We start from the raw sequence: 16,701 nt of genomic DNA on the forward strand, positions 1-16,701 counted from the left end.
GTATCTTACGATTGCTGTGATGGCGGTAGCCCTAGATTAGTACCGGGAGATTATAATTATGATGTAGAAAGGAAAAGGACAAAATGTTAGGAGTGATGACAAACTGTCCACCAACGTAACCAGATCTTATACAGTCAGCGAGTGCAACAAAATGGCACAAAACACGGAGTACTGAGACATTCCATTTTGTCTCTTCCTCTAAAAAAAAATTTTTTTTTCTTCATCGTAGGTTATAATAATAATAATCTTTATTTCAGGATTACCCAAAGGCTAACGCCTATCTGGGGGATCTCCTATTTGTGTGTGTACTTATCTCAAGTGAGGTTAGTTTAGTCTGTGGGAGGCGCCCCCACGAAAACGTGACCATGGACAAGTGATGAGTCTGAGCTCTTCCCTTCCCGAACCGAGAACCCGTTGATAGAGTTACATGAATCTGCTTTGGTGATGTCTTTCGGGTGTCGCCAAGGTCGCGGATCGTACACTGGCATTGCAGTGGATTGGTCGGATCCAAACCCCGCAGGGCGCTGTTCCAAATCCAGATCAGAATGTGAACATAGTAAAAAAAAGTCGTTGAAATATCGCCTGCACCTGACGCTTGCAGACATGTGTCCACTCCTCGTCTCGCTCTCCCTTATGGTTAAGCTACTTCTTTTTGGACCACCGGTTGTCTCGGATCGTGCATAACGTGAAACTTGGCTTTGCAACAACGCTTCTTTCTTTCTCTCTACTGGCAGACTCGTCAAAATATACGGCATGATTTGATGACTCCTTGTCGTCATACCCTGGAGTTTGAGAACCTACCAGCTTCGTTGAGCTTGAAACCACCCAGCGCTGCAGCCTTGATCTATTATGACCTTCATGTGATCACGGGTGAAGCACGTGGGACATGCATCATTCTGCAGCAGGATCAAGGAGTCAGGACGATCCCCGGGGGTTCCTAGTCGAAAAAGGAGATGTCGAGGTGGCGGCTTGTCTCTGGCTGCCATGGCTCAGGCAACTCGTCCATCCTCGACACTGGCAGTGCAAACTCCGGAGCACGTGGATGCGGGTTATGAGTCTTATGACAACTGCATGTGAACTGCAAAGAAATCGTGTTTTGCCCTACTCTGGAATGTGCTAGATCACTAACGATTTGGCTAGGGGAGAGGGCAAGGTTGGTAGTACAGGTAACAAGTAATTCCAGTGGCGCCACTGCGAGGTCATGCATATTTTAACGTTTAATACAGACGGAGTTGGGCCAATTAAGAATCAGCAACATCAGTCGATCAAAAATATTGCTTCCTCCTCTAAAGCTTACTTATCATCAGCTTGCCTTCTCCGGTGTATTGCACATTCCACAGTGATGAAAATGGCTGCAATTAGTCAATAGTTATCCGCCAGCCAGTTAATTTTAGAACCGTTGCTCAATCACTTCATTCCAGGCTCCAGTGGAAGCCATGGCATGAGATCACTACATGCTAAAGTACATGAACCTGAAGAGCTAGACTGAAAACCACACCGTACAAGTGCTAATGGCACCTTCTAAAGTTCTATAGTGTAGTTGTAACAGCAAAGGTAAATGGGAGCTTATGTACTCTTGAAGGACATACAAACTCCCTTGAGGCTTCACAATGAATACTGCTAACGTTACGTTACATGTACAATCCTGAGTTGTATTACAGCACACGTACACTAGCTACTTCAGTATACTGAAGTGGCCCACGTATATCTATGCCGTTTTAAGGCCAGGGGCGCCGGGGCGGAGTGGGGGGGGGGGGGGGGGGGATGAGTGAACCCCTACCTTGAAGTATGGTAGGGTCTTTCGGTAACTCAGCACTGACAACTACCGAAATACAGGTACTGGTATGCACACGATCATGACGGAAGCTAGTGTTGGAATGGAAGTCAGGAGTGAGGTTGGTTGGCTGGTTGGTTGGTTTTTATTTCACTTCGCACATTCAAACGGGATGACGACCCAATAAAATGACGGCGAAGGCTTAGCCTAGAAGTGGCTATGGAAGAACATAGTAAGGGTTCAGTTGCCACAACAGTGCTCATACCACGGCACCCAGGGGTCATGAATCGCGTGAACAGTGCACGGACAATTTCCTTCGAAGAATAATAATCGACCTCGTTCTTTTGTAGTGTTCTGTTTCACCGGTTCGATTACGTCCAGGAAGTCGTAAATTACCCGTATTCGACGACTCCCTGATTACTTCGATGCTGCTAAAACTCCCCGTGTCCCAGGTGCAAAGAATTCACCTCGGGCTGTTCGACTGGGAAGCTGTGAAAGCGAGTATGTCCAAGCTCGGCTCCACTATTGGCATTACGACTACGACGGAGAAAATGGCTTCAGCGACAGGCCCTGGGCTACCGACTCCATTTTCTTGAGTTGGAGGCAACAGTTCTAGCGATCGGTGCCTGCAATTGTCGTCTGCCATTGGATTGCAAACCTGTGGATCACAAGTGTCGCCGTCTTGTTTCAGACTGGGACAACTTGCGTGTTTCTGCTACTCACCCCACTTTGAACACAATCAACTTATCACGGTGCGAATGAGCTTTGACGCGCCACACTGGCAGGTCTGACATTGGCAGGGCAAGTCGAGGGCAAGCGGAGGGTTTGGCCTTCAGCTTGTCATGTCGTCTCGCTGCCTCTTCCCCGGCCGGAGAGCACCGCAAACCCGGGCATGATCCTCTGAGATCTATCACCAAGCGGGATGACGTCATCAGGACACGTTACATGCCATTAACGAGTAATCCCTCCGCCGCATACAGTGTTCGCGTTTGTCAGTTTCGTTCTCTCCAGAATTGGACCAGGTCGTTGGGCACTGGAGGACGCAACGGTCTGGGGTCGATGGGCAACCTGTACGTGACTTTTCGCTACCTGCATAAGGTCACTACAGACTGTCCAATGCATGCGTTGGAAGGGGGTTACAAACGGGATGATCATTAGGGAAAGGAAGGGACGTAACGTATAATTATAACTGTGTGACATTGAACGCACTCCGAAGTCTTACACTCTCTCGACATTGCTGCGCACAAGACAAGACAAAACGGGGTGGCTGGCAGCTAGCGCAACGAGATACATTCTGATCGCTGGTAAAATATCGGCGGCAGCCACGGCGAGCAAGCAACGCGTCGCATCTCAAAGTGAACCGCCGGCGCCTGGCATTTACTGGCTTACGCACATCATGGCGCTCACTGAGTCACATGTGCACGGGCCACACGACCCTAGACCTAGTCCCTATGCAGGCAGGCAGGCATGGTCGTGGCAGAGACCTGCTTGCAGTGCTTCCTTGATGAGCAGCGAGTGACAGACAGTCATAATGACAGGGATCATCAGAGAGTATGATTGTACAATACTCACTAGATGTTACTATGGTCGTAGTCAATGAACCCCTGTTCTTTTCACCACACCAAGCTATAATTATGCAGTTGAAATCCGAGTCCGCCTTGAAAATGCATGTACATTGTAGTTCTGCCACCCCCAGCATGTCAATGCTGTATTTAAGGCTCATCCATGTACAGTACTTGTACATGTAGTAGTACTTCACCAAGAGCATACGATCGATATTATCTTACCAAGCCGTGTCTGTACACCTTTATCAGTGGTACATGTGCACGTATTAGGCTTAGGCTAGCTTCGCCCCATTTACATTTAATTACATCACCGATAGGATGTCACTTCGGCGAGGTTCAGAGAATCGTATCGCCCGGAAAACCCCTCTGACTTCCGGGTGTGGCTAGGCTTTGGCACATACTGGTAATTGAACTCTAGGACATAGCGCTGCACAGCCCACGTGATCACAATGCTCACCTCCCTGAATGTCCCCGATTGTCTCCCAGGCCAAGTTAGTTACAAGCCAAGGTAACGTTCTAGCACATCGATGGCTCAGACTGGGATTTGGGGATTATTCATGTGGATTGGAGTGTGACTCACTGGTTGAACAGACGTTTAACGTTAAGGGCGGCGGCATAGTGTTGCGGGCAATGGAAATACTCTTCGTTTCGTCCTCCACTAATTGGAGTTGCTAGGGCAAAGCTATGTGTATGCACTCCACGCCAAGACATGCATATCAGCGTTATGTCTGAAATTAAAGTTATGACGTAGCACATCGATTTTCCGGGGTCAGCCGCTAGAGTGTTCTCCGCATTGAGCTAGGCATGGAGCCCTTGACATGTATCGTGTTAGTGTCCTTTGCCTGTACGCCTCCGGTCTATGCCGGAGTGGAACTTGCAGCGGACCGCGGTGCTCGTGATTGCGAGGAAAAGCGCATTCGTCGCATGCATGCCTCGTGCTGATGGCGCCAGTCATTGACAGCATACCACTTGTCCTGGCCAGCGCGCTCACGTTTTTATTCCCGGCCCCGTCGGCTTCCAGACATGCATCGACTGGTCCTCTGTGCTGCTTACTGCTGCTGCTGAGTGCTGGTGATACTGCATGCACGACTCCAGTCCAGGGGAGAGCATTCCCCAGTCGCTCTTCGATCAGTGATCGGATTCTCCACTATGCGTGTATGTGAACAGGTAGGCAGTAGGCTAACGTTTGGTCTCCACTCGGCAGGGTAACTCCTGTGACAGGCAATTTGGATGACCTGGAGAAGCAGAATGCCTCACACATCCCTCCACGTGGAGCCGAACAATTAGAATGAACTGGTAGTGACAGTTCTGTACGCATGCATCCCTGGCACTGGCACTCAGTCAGCTGATGTCTCCCGAAATGCTGCAGACAGACGCAAAGTGGAGAAAGGTCGTAGTTCGAGTTATAAAACCTTTCGAGTGACCGCTCCTCCTCCCCACTCTTCCCGTCACTACGTTCGCAATACATTAGAAATCAGTTGTCTCCGTTTTAGGCCGCGCACGGCACCCGTTTATCCCGTTATCTATAATCCGGAGCTCTAGCCCATTTCCTACCAGCCGCATCTATCTATTCGCCAGGATATCCATCAATCAATCCGGATTTCAAAATCACCAGGTAAGATGCCATTTTTACTCGCAGCTACTACAGTCTGGCGACTCCGCACTGAAACGAAGCGTGGAGTGTAAACGCTCCACCGCGAACTGGCAGTGGGATACAGATCCAAGCTGATCAATTGCATGGGTAGAGTCCAGTAGATGCTGTAGGAAATTTCAGTCATGAACTATAGCTAGTATAGGCTCTGGGTGTGAGCGCAGCAGCTTGGATATGCTATGCTGTCATAAGTACTTGGCTACTGCGCTAGGGTCCGTAGTCTATAATAATAGTCTGCAGTCGGAAATATGTAGAGCCTTGAAGTTGTAAACTTGTAGTTCATTGTGGTGTGGCCACTGGCGGGTGGCTGTAGGCTTGTACTGTATTAGAATGGGGAAATGGCAGAGAAGGAACGCTGACCGTCGAAACCATAATGGAAGATTGGCTTGACAGTACAATCATGTACTGTGCATTGTACTAGCTAGTCGATAGTAGTCATACTGGCAAGTGTCTGGAATAATGTCGTGATCTAGATTGAAGGACATCGTCTAGGATATTGTGGTAGAAGATAGTGTGTGCGCCCTTGCTTTGAAGTCGTGGGTCCAAATCGCGTTGTCTTCGCATTCAACATACCCGAGTCTGTATGCAACTTCATTTGCATGCATGTAATTTGGCTGCACGCCGTCATGCAAAGTAGCTTCAGCATCAATCTCCTGCAAATGCCTCGGATCACACCAGGGATATCAGTGCATACAGGTTACATTGTCTTTTGAATGAGTCACGTGCCGCGAACAATGAGCAGTGTCGAGCGTTGTTCGCATGTGGGCGCCTGCGCTGCAAGTAAAATGACTAGTAGTGGCACAGCGCCGCATTTCAGACTGTGTTCATTGACATAATCATTGACATGGCGTGCGCCTGGAACCCGACCATTCTACATACTGATCTGATAGTCACTGCGAGAGTGAATCGCTCAAGGCGACAGCATTCGGCGGCGCGCATACAATTCCGCACAGCATCCGTCTCATACAGCCAGCTTGTAAAATGGGGCAGCGAGATCAATGCACTGGACGCGTAGGAGGCAGCGGAATGACTTTAGTTTATGAGCCATCCGGACGACGGCGTCGCCTCGGAAGCTTAGCTACCCTGTCTAGAATCTCAGCGATCCCAGTCGGTTTGCTCTCTCTCTCTCGGCACTGCACTGCGCTACGCTAAATGCATCACATACCGACTACATGAGATACCGTTACATCAGCGCTAGTAGTAGTGGCGTCGGGAGTTAAGCTGCTTCAGCGAAGATGACGCCATTCAGCAGCTTGCCGTGGGGAGTGTTGGCACGGACGAGGACGAAACTCGGAGCAAGTGGCTGTCAGTGTTTTGTCGAGCAGATTGTGTTCAGACCAAACTGTATTCTTACACGTGATGATCGGAATCAGAAACTCAGAGTCATGTGTTACGTACGTACTGGTTTGGCGGCATTGGCATGCACGAGGTATTATGGCTCTCAAACATTGTGAAGGGATCTCACAATCTATTATCTTGCTAGTGCGAGCCCCGGGAATTGAGCAGCAACAGTGGTATGGCTGGCGGAGTAGACAGTGTGGCAGATCTTTACTCACTGCAACTCTGTGTCAGTATACTAATAGACTCAGTACACAGGGCCTGCAATATCGCGAATACCCTGTCACAAGACTGTCACTTGATCGGACCGAGTCGCGACCATGCTGATAAACTGGCACGTCGTACTAATACTACTAGTAAAATAGCCAATGTTATGCTATATGCTACAATGGTCCGACTTCAGTTGATACGCTCGCACTGTTTCAGCCCACTGCCGCCGCTTCGTACACGAGCTGGGGCCGCCAATGCTACGCGACATCCAACTCCATGATGGCAGAGAGTCCGTCCTGTACCGACCAATCAATGACGTCGGTGCGATGCATCGCAACAGGATAACCCAGCTCACCTCTGTCTTGTGTTTGCCCAGCATCAAAGACAGCGCAAAGACGTCCGTCGAGAATAACAGAGCTTGCATGTCGGCATGCGCTTGGCCTGGCCTGGGTCTAATGATGACACATGATCAGATTGATAAGAATCTGGGGAAGGGGAATGTGATGTTCGCGTGATGGAAAGCGTCTTTCCAGCCAAATGGTCGGGACGAACTTCAGTGTCTTGCGGGGAATTTTTATAGAAATGCTGAGCCGCCATGTTGGAAAACCAAACCTGCAAAACAAGAGAGAACTCCACCAAGCACACCTGCTTGAGGCATGAGCTAATAAGCAGACACAGCGGCTCCGAAATCTGCTTGATAAGAACATGGATGACGCGTGTCTCTGCAGTGCTGAAGCTTTGAAGGCCGCTCCTCTCGGTTGATAACATTCCTCGTGCATTTAGTGATCGCATCCTTACCGTGCTCAGTCCGTGGGTACACTGGACTGTACAGAAAAGGTGTCTGGTAGAAGGGGGTGTGAGGTCGGTGTGACTCTCCGGACCTGAGTCAGCAAAGATAACAGCCAACTTTCGCGTCTCCTTGACTGCCAGCCTGAATCGTGGTAGTGTAGGCTGTAGGTTTGGTCAAAGGAGCAACAGTAATATCACGAGTACTGATTAGGTAAACACCCACAGCTGCCCCACAGCTGCCCCTGTTCGGAGTGTTCCGTGTTTCCAATACTAACTCTACAGAGTTGAAACCTAGCTCCGGCCACTGGCGAATGCGTTACTCGAGCACACGGCATTACTCATCATTACGTCGCGGCATTGCAATAGCCTGGTATTGGTGGCTGCATTTGGGTATAAGTAGATGAGACGGGGGAAACGTGTAGCAGTTTTTGACCTGGTGTCCCTGGACGCGATCTGAAAGCGCTAAAACGACCACTGTGCATCGGGTAAATCTGATAGGAATTCTATGTCGAACTCAGGCTGTGTGTGAACTTTGGGCAGTGGTCTGACCGTGATTCTGTGTTGATTCTCCCGTGTGACTGCAGACTAATCCTCGAGATCGTCCTTATCGCCATTCGTCACCATCTCAACATGGCCTCAGCACTATACCTTCACCTAGCTGTCCTCTTTCTAGTCATGCCCAAACCGTTCGCCATCACCCTGGGGGGCATCGTCGGCTCATCCTCTCAGGATGCGTTACGTACTGATCAAATACACGGATGTCAACGAAAGGGTTCATGTAAGTACTGCTTGTGGGAGTCACCCTGATACGCTAATTATGCGTCTATGTTGTGACATTGCTCCAAACCTTCCTCACGTCAAATGTCAAGTTATTTGTGTCCATGTGCTGTTTCTACACAATCCCATTCCTTCAGACACACGTGTCCATGTCTGATTGTTTCTCTGCTGTCTTTCCCTTTGCTGCGTGTGCCCGCACAGTGTCAAGTTTCTATCCTGAAGCGGTGACTGGTTTCACTGCTCTCTCCCTTGGAGGCATGAGCAAGCGACAGTGCCTCGAGCTGAGGGGCAACGTGGACGCGATCACGGACGCCCTGCGCCAGATGTTCCGCGCCACACACAGCGGGCGCATGTTCGAGGACGTTCAGGAGGAGTATCTCTACTCTCTGACAGTGGCGCAGTGCGTGGAGTGTGTGCCATCTGCAGAGGACGCCAACATCTTCAACGGAGATGCCGTGTTCTTCATCAAAGCCGGACTTCCCGGTGGCGATCGGCTGAGAGTGCTGCCCAACGAAGAGCTCGTTGTGGAGATGGAGAACGTTGCGGAGGAGAGCATGCCAGAGCTCTTCAGCTCATCTGATATAACGCACAGCTTCACCGCTTACCAGGAAGAAGAAGAAACCGCCACGCCACCATGTGCACGAAGCAGTGGCTCGGGCAGCACACAAGACGGTGAGGACAGTGCGGTGGAGCTGGGAAGTGGCTGCGACTATGAGCAGCCCGCCGACGAAGATGATGACCAGAGCGCGCTGGGCGAGCAGGAAGTGAGAATGTCCAAGCGTTTCGCTCAAAACCAGACCGGACCGCAGACGCGCGAGGGCTCATCGCCAGACACCGAGTGCCGGCCGACGCTGCTGGAGACGCTGAACACGTGGTACCGATGTGCAGTGCATGGCGACTGTGCCAGACAACGGTGTCCCGGCGGGAACAACGAAGCCAGGGAAATCCCCGAGTCGTCCGAGGAACGGTCACAGCGGGCGGTGCTCAACAGCGAAGACTACCTATTCGCAGAGGATGCCCGACAAACGCATCAACACGAGGGTAGCTCGAGAAAGCAGTCGCATGCAGTGCTCTTTCTCGCACTAGCTATTGCAATGGCCTGCATAGCATTAGCTGCTGTGCTCATAGGCTACGCATGGAGACGGCGATCGGCGGCACGGAAACAAGAAGATGTGGAGGCGGTCTGAAACCCGTTGTTCCCCGTCCACACCAGACTGTACCATATCATTATTATCATATCACTGTGCGTGCAAATCGACTCAGACGTTCGAGGGAATCAATTATTATTATCCACGTTTTTATCCCGCCATTTATCACAGCCTTCCCATCGGATTTTTTCTCCTTGTGCCAACCCGACTCCGTGCTAAATCTGCACCTGTGCAAACGCCAATGCTAGACTTCCAATCTATAGTCCGATTCTAGAGTGACTAGGTAAAACAATTATTATTTTCTATTTTTGAAATTGAAACCTCTCGTCGAAATTTGATCCATTTCGATTTGTTAGACAGACTCTATACAGCCTCTACATATTATCATGCCAATCAGTTCATGGATTTTTAAACAGTCCATCCGGAATTTCATCGATTTTCCGTATCCGACTAGCTCTGGACCAGGCCTGTGGAGTGTGCGTGGTCTTCATAAACACCGGTAGAGAGGTTAAGATGCACGTAACTGTGTGTCGTTATTTCTGACGTGACGTGAAAGCTCAGGTCGCGTTTCTAGTATTTGGCTCGCGCGTCGAACGCGAGTGACCTGCAGCTCACGTCGAAATTAGGAGTTGTACGCGAAATTTGACGTGAAATTGCGCGTCACGTCGGAAATAACGTGTATCTTAACCTCTCTATCAGTATCACTGTCGCCATGATTGGTCATGATTGTATGCCTGCCGCATCAGGCACCTGAATCTGGCTATGATCATGGTGCTGGCCTGGCTCGCAGTGACTTGTTAGACTTTCGTCTATCAGTATCACTGACGCGTACAAGATGGCTTCCTTTTGCATCTTTTCTTTCTGGTGGAAGCACCTATACCACTACTAGTACTAGCAGAACGGCTCGAAGCGTCAAAGTCAAAGTGCTCTAACTGAGATAAACACAGTGAGCTTTGGCACGAGTCAAGGGCAGATAACGTTGACGCTACCCGGATAGGGTGCTCAACCAAGCGAGGCGAGGGAGCGTATTAATTTGGGCGTATTATGTAGTCAACAAACCCACAGCCATGATTATTACAGACTTCTCCAATCCCATGACGAACGAAGCTCTACGAGACGAAGTTTGATTCAGACAAGATCCGATAAGCAATGAAGATGCACGTGCATCTACTGGAGAAAGAGGTCTCATGATGAATCCTCAAATCGAATGAGCTTGGTACTCGTACCAGAGCCAGAGGAGGGCCAAACGTGCGTGTTGTCAGTGCAAGGGGCATCAGGCATCAATCACCGCGCCAGCAGCTAGTCGTCAATGTCTGGATTTCTCTTCAAAACCACAAATTGGCATGGCAAGGGAACAGTTTTCGTAGGCCTGTAGTCCTGAGCCTGTCTGTGCCTTGAAAAGCAAAAGCAGGGACTGTTTTGGCAGTGAAGTAAAACACATTGGTGTTCCACTACTCACTGCATGAAAGGCAGGTTCATATTGTATAATAATTATTTATTTCAAGAATTCCCCAGAGGCCGTTTAGGCCTATCGAGGGGTCCCCATTTCTGTACAGCTAGGATGAGAATATGGGAATATAAAGTGAGCAGAGAAGGAGAAATAGCACGAAGAAAAGGACAACTGGGAAGGAATAGGGCATATGATGTTCACTGACGTGAGCAGATCAGTGAGAACAACAAGGAATATCAGTGAATACCTTTGCAGTTGAATTGAAACTTAGCCATACTATTATGAAGTTCTCTTTTAAACTCAGCAATATTTATAGTGGAGGTTATGGTAGGGGGGCAGACAGTTCCACAGAGTGCCTGCCTGAAACAGAAACATAGACGATAGTACGCGGCCATGAAGATGGAAGACTAGTTTGTTCGGACGGCGCTCACTTATGTCCCTGTGCAAACCAATGATAGGTAACAAAATGCAACCCCTCCCTTGTGAAAGGGTTAGACCAGGAAATCGTGAAAACTGACGTCAGGCTTTCACACAAGAAACTCTGAGTGGAGACGGACTTCCTTCCACCTGGCCGTGACCTTGTGTGGGGAAGCTCTGGAGCGCTAACCTGTCGGCTGAATGTCGTCACCCACAGTACCGCTCAATGACAATGGAATCCGATCAAGAACGCGCCGGCCTAGGTGCAGCACTACAAAAGTAGACCTACAAGCACTGGGATATGAAGTGGTGCGAGGCAGAGGGGTCGCTTATGCGACTCCCAGGTCCAAGGCGCAAAAGTAGATCTACATGACACGCATTGTATTTGATGCAAAAGATCGGAGTTCATGCCTGCGACGGTTCAACTACAGTGGAACCTCGTTAGGAAGAACACTGATAAGACTTTCGGTTTAGAAGAACTAGTATTCATAACTCTATTGGATAAATCACTGCGTATTCTCTGGGTATAAAATATGGATAAGAAGAACTCCCGTTATTGCAAACAAATACTATCGGTCCCTTGGTGAAGTTGGTGTTCGTCCTAAAGAGGTTTGACTGTACTTCGAAACCATGACTTTTTTTTAAATTTTATTTATGGATTCCCCAAAGGCCGAGGCCTAAGTCGAGGGGGTCTCCGTTCATGGCTTACTGGGAATATATCTGCAAAAGACTCGGGATGCGCGATGCTGATGGTGGTGCGAACCTCGAAAATTATGCCCGGGCTTATTTATGCGTGTACACGTAGACTAGGGGGGGGGGGGGGGGGCGTTCGTCTTCATCAACTGTTCGAACAAATTTTTTAAAGGGTGGAAGTGCGCGAGTTCGATTGGGATTCAAGTAGGAAGGGAGCGTCTCAGCTTCCTCGGACCAAGACCATTCGACTCAGCACCCCGACGACTACAACTGGTGAAATTTTAATTTTTGCCTTAACTTCCCCTTTAAAGATATTAGTTGAAGTGTCCCATTAGAACGAGTTTTCAGTGGAATTGTCATGGCGACGATGACGTCCGATCAGATCGACCATCTCCCCCTCCACGTACTACGTGACGTAGCTAATAGGGGTGTGCGGATAATGCTCGAAAAGGTGGCAGATTCTGCTCGAAAAGCAGTGAAATTGGCAGAACCATACAAACCTTATGGCGGGCAATTCCTCGAATTCTGCTCCATTTCTTTATCCACATACCAAACATGCATGAACCTTACCAGAAAAAGTACCGAATTCTGCCAATTTTTCTGCCCGCAGAATCCGCATATGCCTACGTAGCTATTCCAAACTCTGCGGAACTAATCCACCTTTCCCATCGGATGAGGTTGTGGAGTTTCGAGGAGTTTCGTTTTTCTGAAGAGGCCACCTCTTCAGAAAAACGAAACTCCTCGAAAAGTCAAAGAGTGACAATTCGAACGCGCCCTAAGACTGTAGCCTGCAGCTAGTGTAGGTCGATGGCCAGCAGGGTGTCGACATGTCGTGAACCTGGTGAAAGCCCCTGGTGCAACCAACTGAGTCTGTCTGCCGCCGTCTAGGTTCTGGAAAACCCATGCAGGGCGTGTAAACGAACGGACTCAGTGTTGGCGCAAATGCTAGCAGCAGCTTCACACGTTGAAAGAATGGCGCGTAGAGCTTCTGCCTCGGCTACTCTCATTGCCTCTTACTCTTAGCTCACAGTCGCTGCAGCATCAGAACAATAATAATATCTGAGCCTTGGAGTGCTGCAAGCACGTGTTGGTGAAGAAGCGCCAAGGGAGTAATGTTTACTCGACTGACCTAACTACTGTAGCCTCGGGTAGTTGTGCTTGAACGATAAAGGCGGAAGTACTGCTGCGCAGGGTTTGTTCGTCGAGTCGCTTTCGTTTTCCTCCTTTTTCCTGCACTGCCGCTGCCTTGGCAAGGTCTTTTTCAAGAAAACCGGAGAAGAGAGAAGAGATGTAACCCAACGTCGGAAAGAAGCGTGCCAGCTTCAATACAACCTGCCCGTGTTGTTGCACTTATCACCGACTTTCAGTTGAGCAAGAACATGGCCCAACTAACTTCAAGCACAAACGGAGCGGTCACGGGACACCGCTTGCGAAGTAAGTTGAGGAAACGGCTACCCCGCATTAAGAATGGATTACACTACCGCCAAAGAGTTGTAAAGTCGGCGGTAAGAGACGGAATTCCTCCTTGGTTCAATAATTATGGCGAACATGACTACACGACTCGGTGGAAAGGTATCGCTCCCATACGAAAGAGTTGTGAAGTCGGTCACAAAGACGTAATTCCTCCTTGGGTCAATATGGCGAAAACGTCTCGACTCGGCGCGGTGGAAAGGAAACGGCAGTCCTATGCTCTGCAGCCAAGCTCGAGCAAGCAAGCGCTCTGCGCGAACATTGAACAACGGGCAATGTTCGTATAATTCGGCTAGCTCGTTGACTTCGTCCCACCTCGGGGAATGGCTTGAAGCAGAGCAACGACCACGCCATGCAGCTAACAGGTTCACTGATGTCATCAAGAACACGGCGTCTTTCCTATTGGCTGTCTTGACATGCCACGAGGTGCAGAAATTAATAAATAAATAAATCCTTATCGTCCTGCTGGTGACCTCCAGTCCATCCAGCTATGGCCAGCCCTCCTGGACTGAACGGCCTAGGGCGAGATGTCAGATGTATTTCCGAGCAGAAGTGCACACGCAGTTCCGCAAGGCCAACCATTCCCCACTGTGAAAAGCCTCGACGCTCGTCGGGACAAGCGTAGCAGACAATGCCAGTTTATCACAAGGTCAGTGTGCTTGCTAGTGTTCTGGCTCAATCAAGTGCATGTACAATAATCTTTTCACAGACAGTCAGTCGCTGAGTTCCTGGACCAGCTTTGATTTCATGGCGAAAATTTGGAGACTAATTATTTTCAATTGCAGTGGAGGAGGACCTTGGTTGTGAATGTGTTGAAGAGATGACTGTTAGTCATTCCATCCAGAAAACAGTAACCATGAAAGCTGGGACTTTTTGAATATAAAGTCTGGTATTAAATCCTCTTTCAAATGGCGAAGAAATTCTTCCTGTAGCCGTTTTTAAAAGGCCTGAAAATCAAGGATGAAAGCTAGGCTTCCAGCCAGTCTTTAAGCAATCTGAGTAGCTTTCAAGTGACCAGGGGCGGACCACGTTTTGTCCCGGATGGTACACCCAATTCATCCAAAAAAAAGCAATGCAAGAGAGCTAAACGTGGCCTGTTGACCGAAAAAAAGAACATTTCTTACTGCGTTGTGACACCTCTGTTATCACACTGTACTCTGTGGCAGATCCTATTCACAAGTTGTATGTGATTGCAACATCACGGGATGTGTCTTGTATGAAGTGGCATCGCATGCACTGGTTTGCTGCTCCACACCCAGTGAGGCGGAACTATGAACTATGGGCAAGCTACACAGACCAGGCGTATTTGTCCTGAATACGGATGACTACTTCTGACAGCAAAAGGAAGCATTACAACATTCAGGGATTGAACAAAATATTTGAGAATAATTATGTCTTCCACACAGGGGTTGCTATAATTGGGAGGTGTCTGCAAAGGAAGGTTCCACTAACCGTTACTTGTGGTAGTGTGATGCGATGTCATTTGCACACTTGTGTCAGGCTCTTTATGGTAACCCAGACACCGTGGGCTGTTTTGCAAATAAAAGTCCTATCCTACCAGCAGGCTGTAGTTATCGGCATCATTCTGAGATGTTAGGACAGCACTTCGAAGTACTGTAATTTCACAAATTTTCGGTGAAGTTTTATTTTTGCTACTTCTCAGTACATGTACCTAAATTTTCACCTAACCTGGCCTTTTTCCCTCATACCAAAAATATTAAGCACCGAAAATTTCTGAAACTAGAGTACTTGCTGCGGCATGTTGGTTGGTGTACGCCCGGCTTTGTTCAAAGCAAGCGGCTTGATTGGAACTTTGGAAGCCATGTTGAGATAAGCCCAGATAAGAACATGTTCTCCTCTGCAAAAGTATGGAATATTGTGAACAGGATTATCAGATATGATTGGTGTGCGCCGCTTTAGAAGCTGCAGCTGCGCCTTTTGATCCTTGAAGGTGGTGACGTTCCCACGGATGCGGAAAGCTCGGTCTAACTCAGTATAACGTGAACCATGCTTTTTTGGTGTGCTTGTGTAATGGGTGTTTATGGATCTCCTGTTCTTTGTTACAGCATTTAAAAATCATTCACGGAGTCACCACTCGGCCAAGTTTAGCTTCAGCATCTCAAATGTGGACCTGGAAATCTGGTCTTTCCGGATGTCCACGGATCTCCTGTTTGTTACAGCGATAAACCACTTGCGGTGTCTCCACTCGGCCGAGTTTTAGCCGCGGCGTTTCAGGCTCCGATATGGAAATGGAAATCTGATCTCTGGAACATGTAGTGAGGATAGCTGTGCTCCAATGCCAACGCAGGTAAAGCATAACACAGATTTTACAACGGTCATGTCTGTTCATTTGTTTATACGCCGGGATTGAGTTGCACTACCGGCTGCTGTCGCCTTTATCGCGATCCTATAGTGGTGCATGCAGCATACACTATGGACAGGTGCATGCACTCGGGGCAGGTGATTCTTCTGCCACAGTTTGTGTAAGACTTGCGAGTTTTCCGCATCGTTCAAGCGAGTCTCGGGACTGAGTTTTCTGCATCCGCAGGACCGCTATGTGTAACTGATGGTGATGTGACCTTGGTCCGTTCGCTGATGGCATTCAAGTAGTATTTACCTCGACTTGAGAATCTTGAGCTCTAACTGCATCCTGACTGGAGTAAATCTCTGCTATACTTCCCCCCCCCCCCCGCCTATACTTTACCCTTGTACCATTTGTAGTACCAAGAGTACATAACCCCCCAGAGTGTGCAACTCCCACATACCCTGTTGTCCCGACAGAATTTCAAGTTGACGTCATTATTTATGACGCAATGCTCCTTGCAGCAGTGATTTACAACATGTGTACGGGTGTCAACGCATCACACGTTTTTCTTTGCAATAATTTGTACAGGATCGATCGGCTTCGGTCAACCACAGGTTCTGGATTCGTCTGATAATCCGTGTACAGTGCGCATTGCATCATCAAAATGACGTCAACTTGAAATTCTGTCGGGACAGCACCCATAGTGGAGTTGCACACTCTGGGGGGTTATGTACTCTTGGTAGTACCCATAGACCCCTGCACGAATTACTCATCCTTAAACTTCACATTATTTTTTTGAAGAAACCTGTTCTTGAACATATCATATAAAGAGTATGTGCACTTATTGTTATTATTATCCATTCTCCGTTAATTCACGACAGTGATGGCAATGGCCGAAATGTTTGACATCCGTTTAGCTTTTTCCGGTACTGGGCCAGATCTTACTCCAACCAACTCACACGGTTATAATGTACAGTAGTAAATTATCATTAGAAAACAGGAAATTCTAGATTATTTTCAATTTCGAAGGAAAATATTACTTCAAAATATAGTTACAGTGTACAGAATTAAATCAATTTTAAATTATAATGGGAATGAATAAAACTGAAGATTG

General features: G+C 48.5%; 1 protein-coding gene across 2 annotated transcripts; it reads left to right on the top strand.

The window, feature by feature from the left end:
* Positions 1–4,577: 4,577 nt before the first annotated feature.
* On the top strand, positions 4,578–9,702 carry LOC135825730 (uncharacterized). 2 transcript variants are annotated; one of them, XM_065338349.1, is made up of 3 exons: positions 4,578–4,954; positions 7,912–8,105; positions 8,306–9,702. In XM_065338349.1, the coding sequence occupies exons 2-3, from the start codon at positions 7,958–7,960 to the stop codon at positions 9,289–9,291; spliced, it is 1,134 nt and encodes a 377-aa protein (XP_065194421.1). In that variant the 5' UTR covers positions 4,578–4,954; positions 7,912–7,957; the 3' UTR covers positions 9,292–9,702. The 2 variants fall into 2 exon arrangements, with proteins under 2 accessions (XP_065194421.1, XP_065194422.1); XM_065338350.1 differs by lacking the exon at positions 4,578–4,954 and adding an exon at positions 6,466–7,812.
* The last annotated feature ends 6,999 nt before the right edge of the window (positions 9,703–16,701 follow it).

Source organism: Sycon ciliatum, chromosome 10, assembly GCF_964019385.1.
Source record: "Sycon ciliatum chromosome 10, ocSycCili1.1, whole genome shotgun sequence".
In the NCBI taxonomy this organism is placed as follows: Eukaryota; Metazoa; Porifera; class Calcarea; order Leucosolenida; family Sycettidae; genus Sycon; species Sycon ciliatum.

Excerpts from the sequence above, each read along its gene's own strand:
- LOC135825730 (XM_065338349.1), top strand. The coding sequence starts at position 7,958 with ATGGCCTCAGCACTATACCTTCACCTAGCTGTCCTCTTTCTAGTCATG. Across the intron at positions 8,106-8,305 it reads ATGTCAACGAAAGGGTTCAT|TGTCAAGTTTCTATCCTGAA; the intron begins GTAAGTACTGCT and ends GTGCCCGCACAG.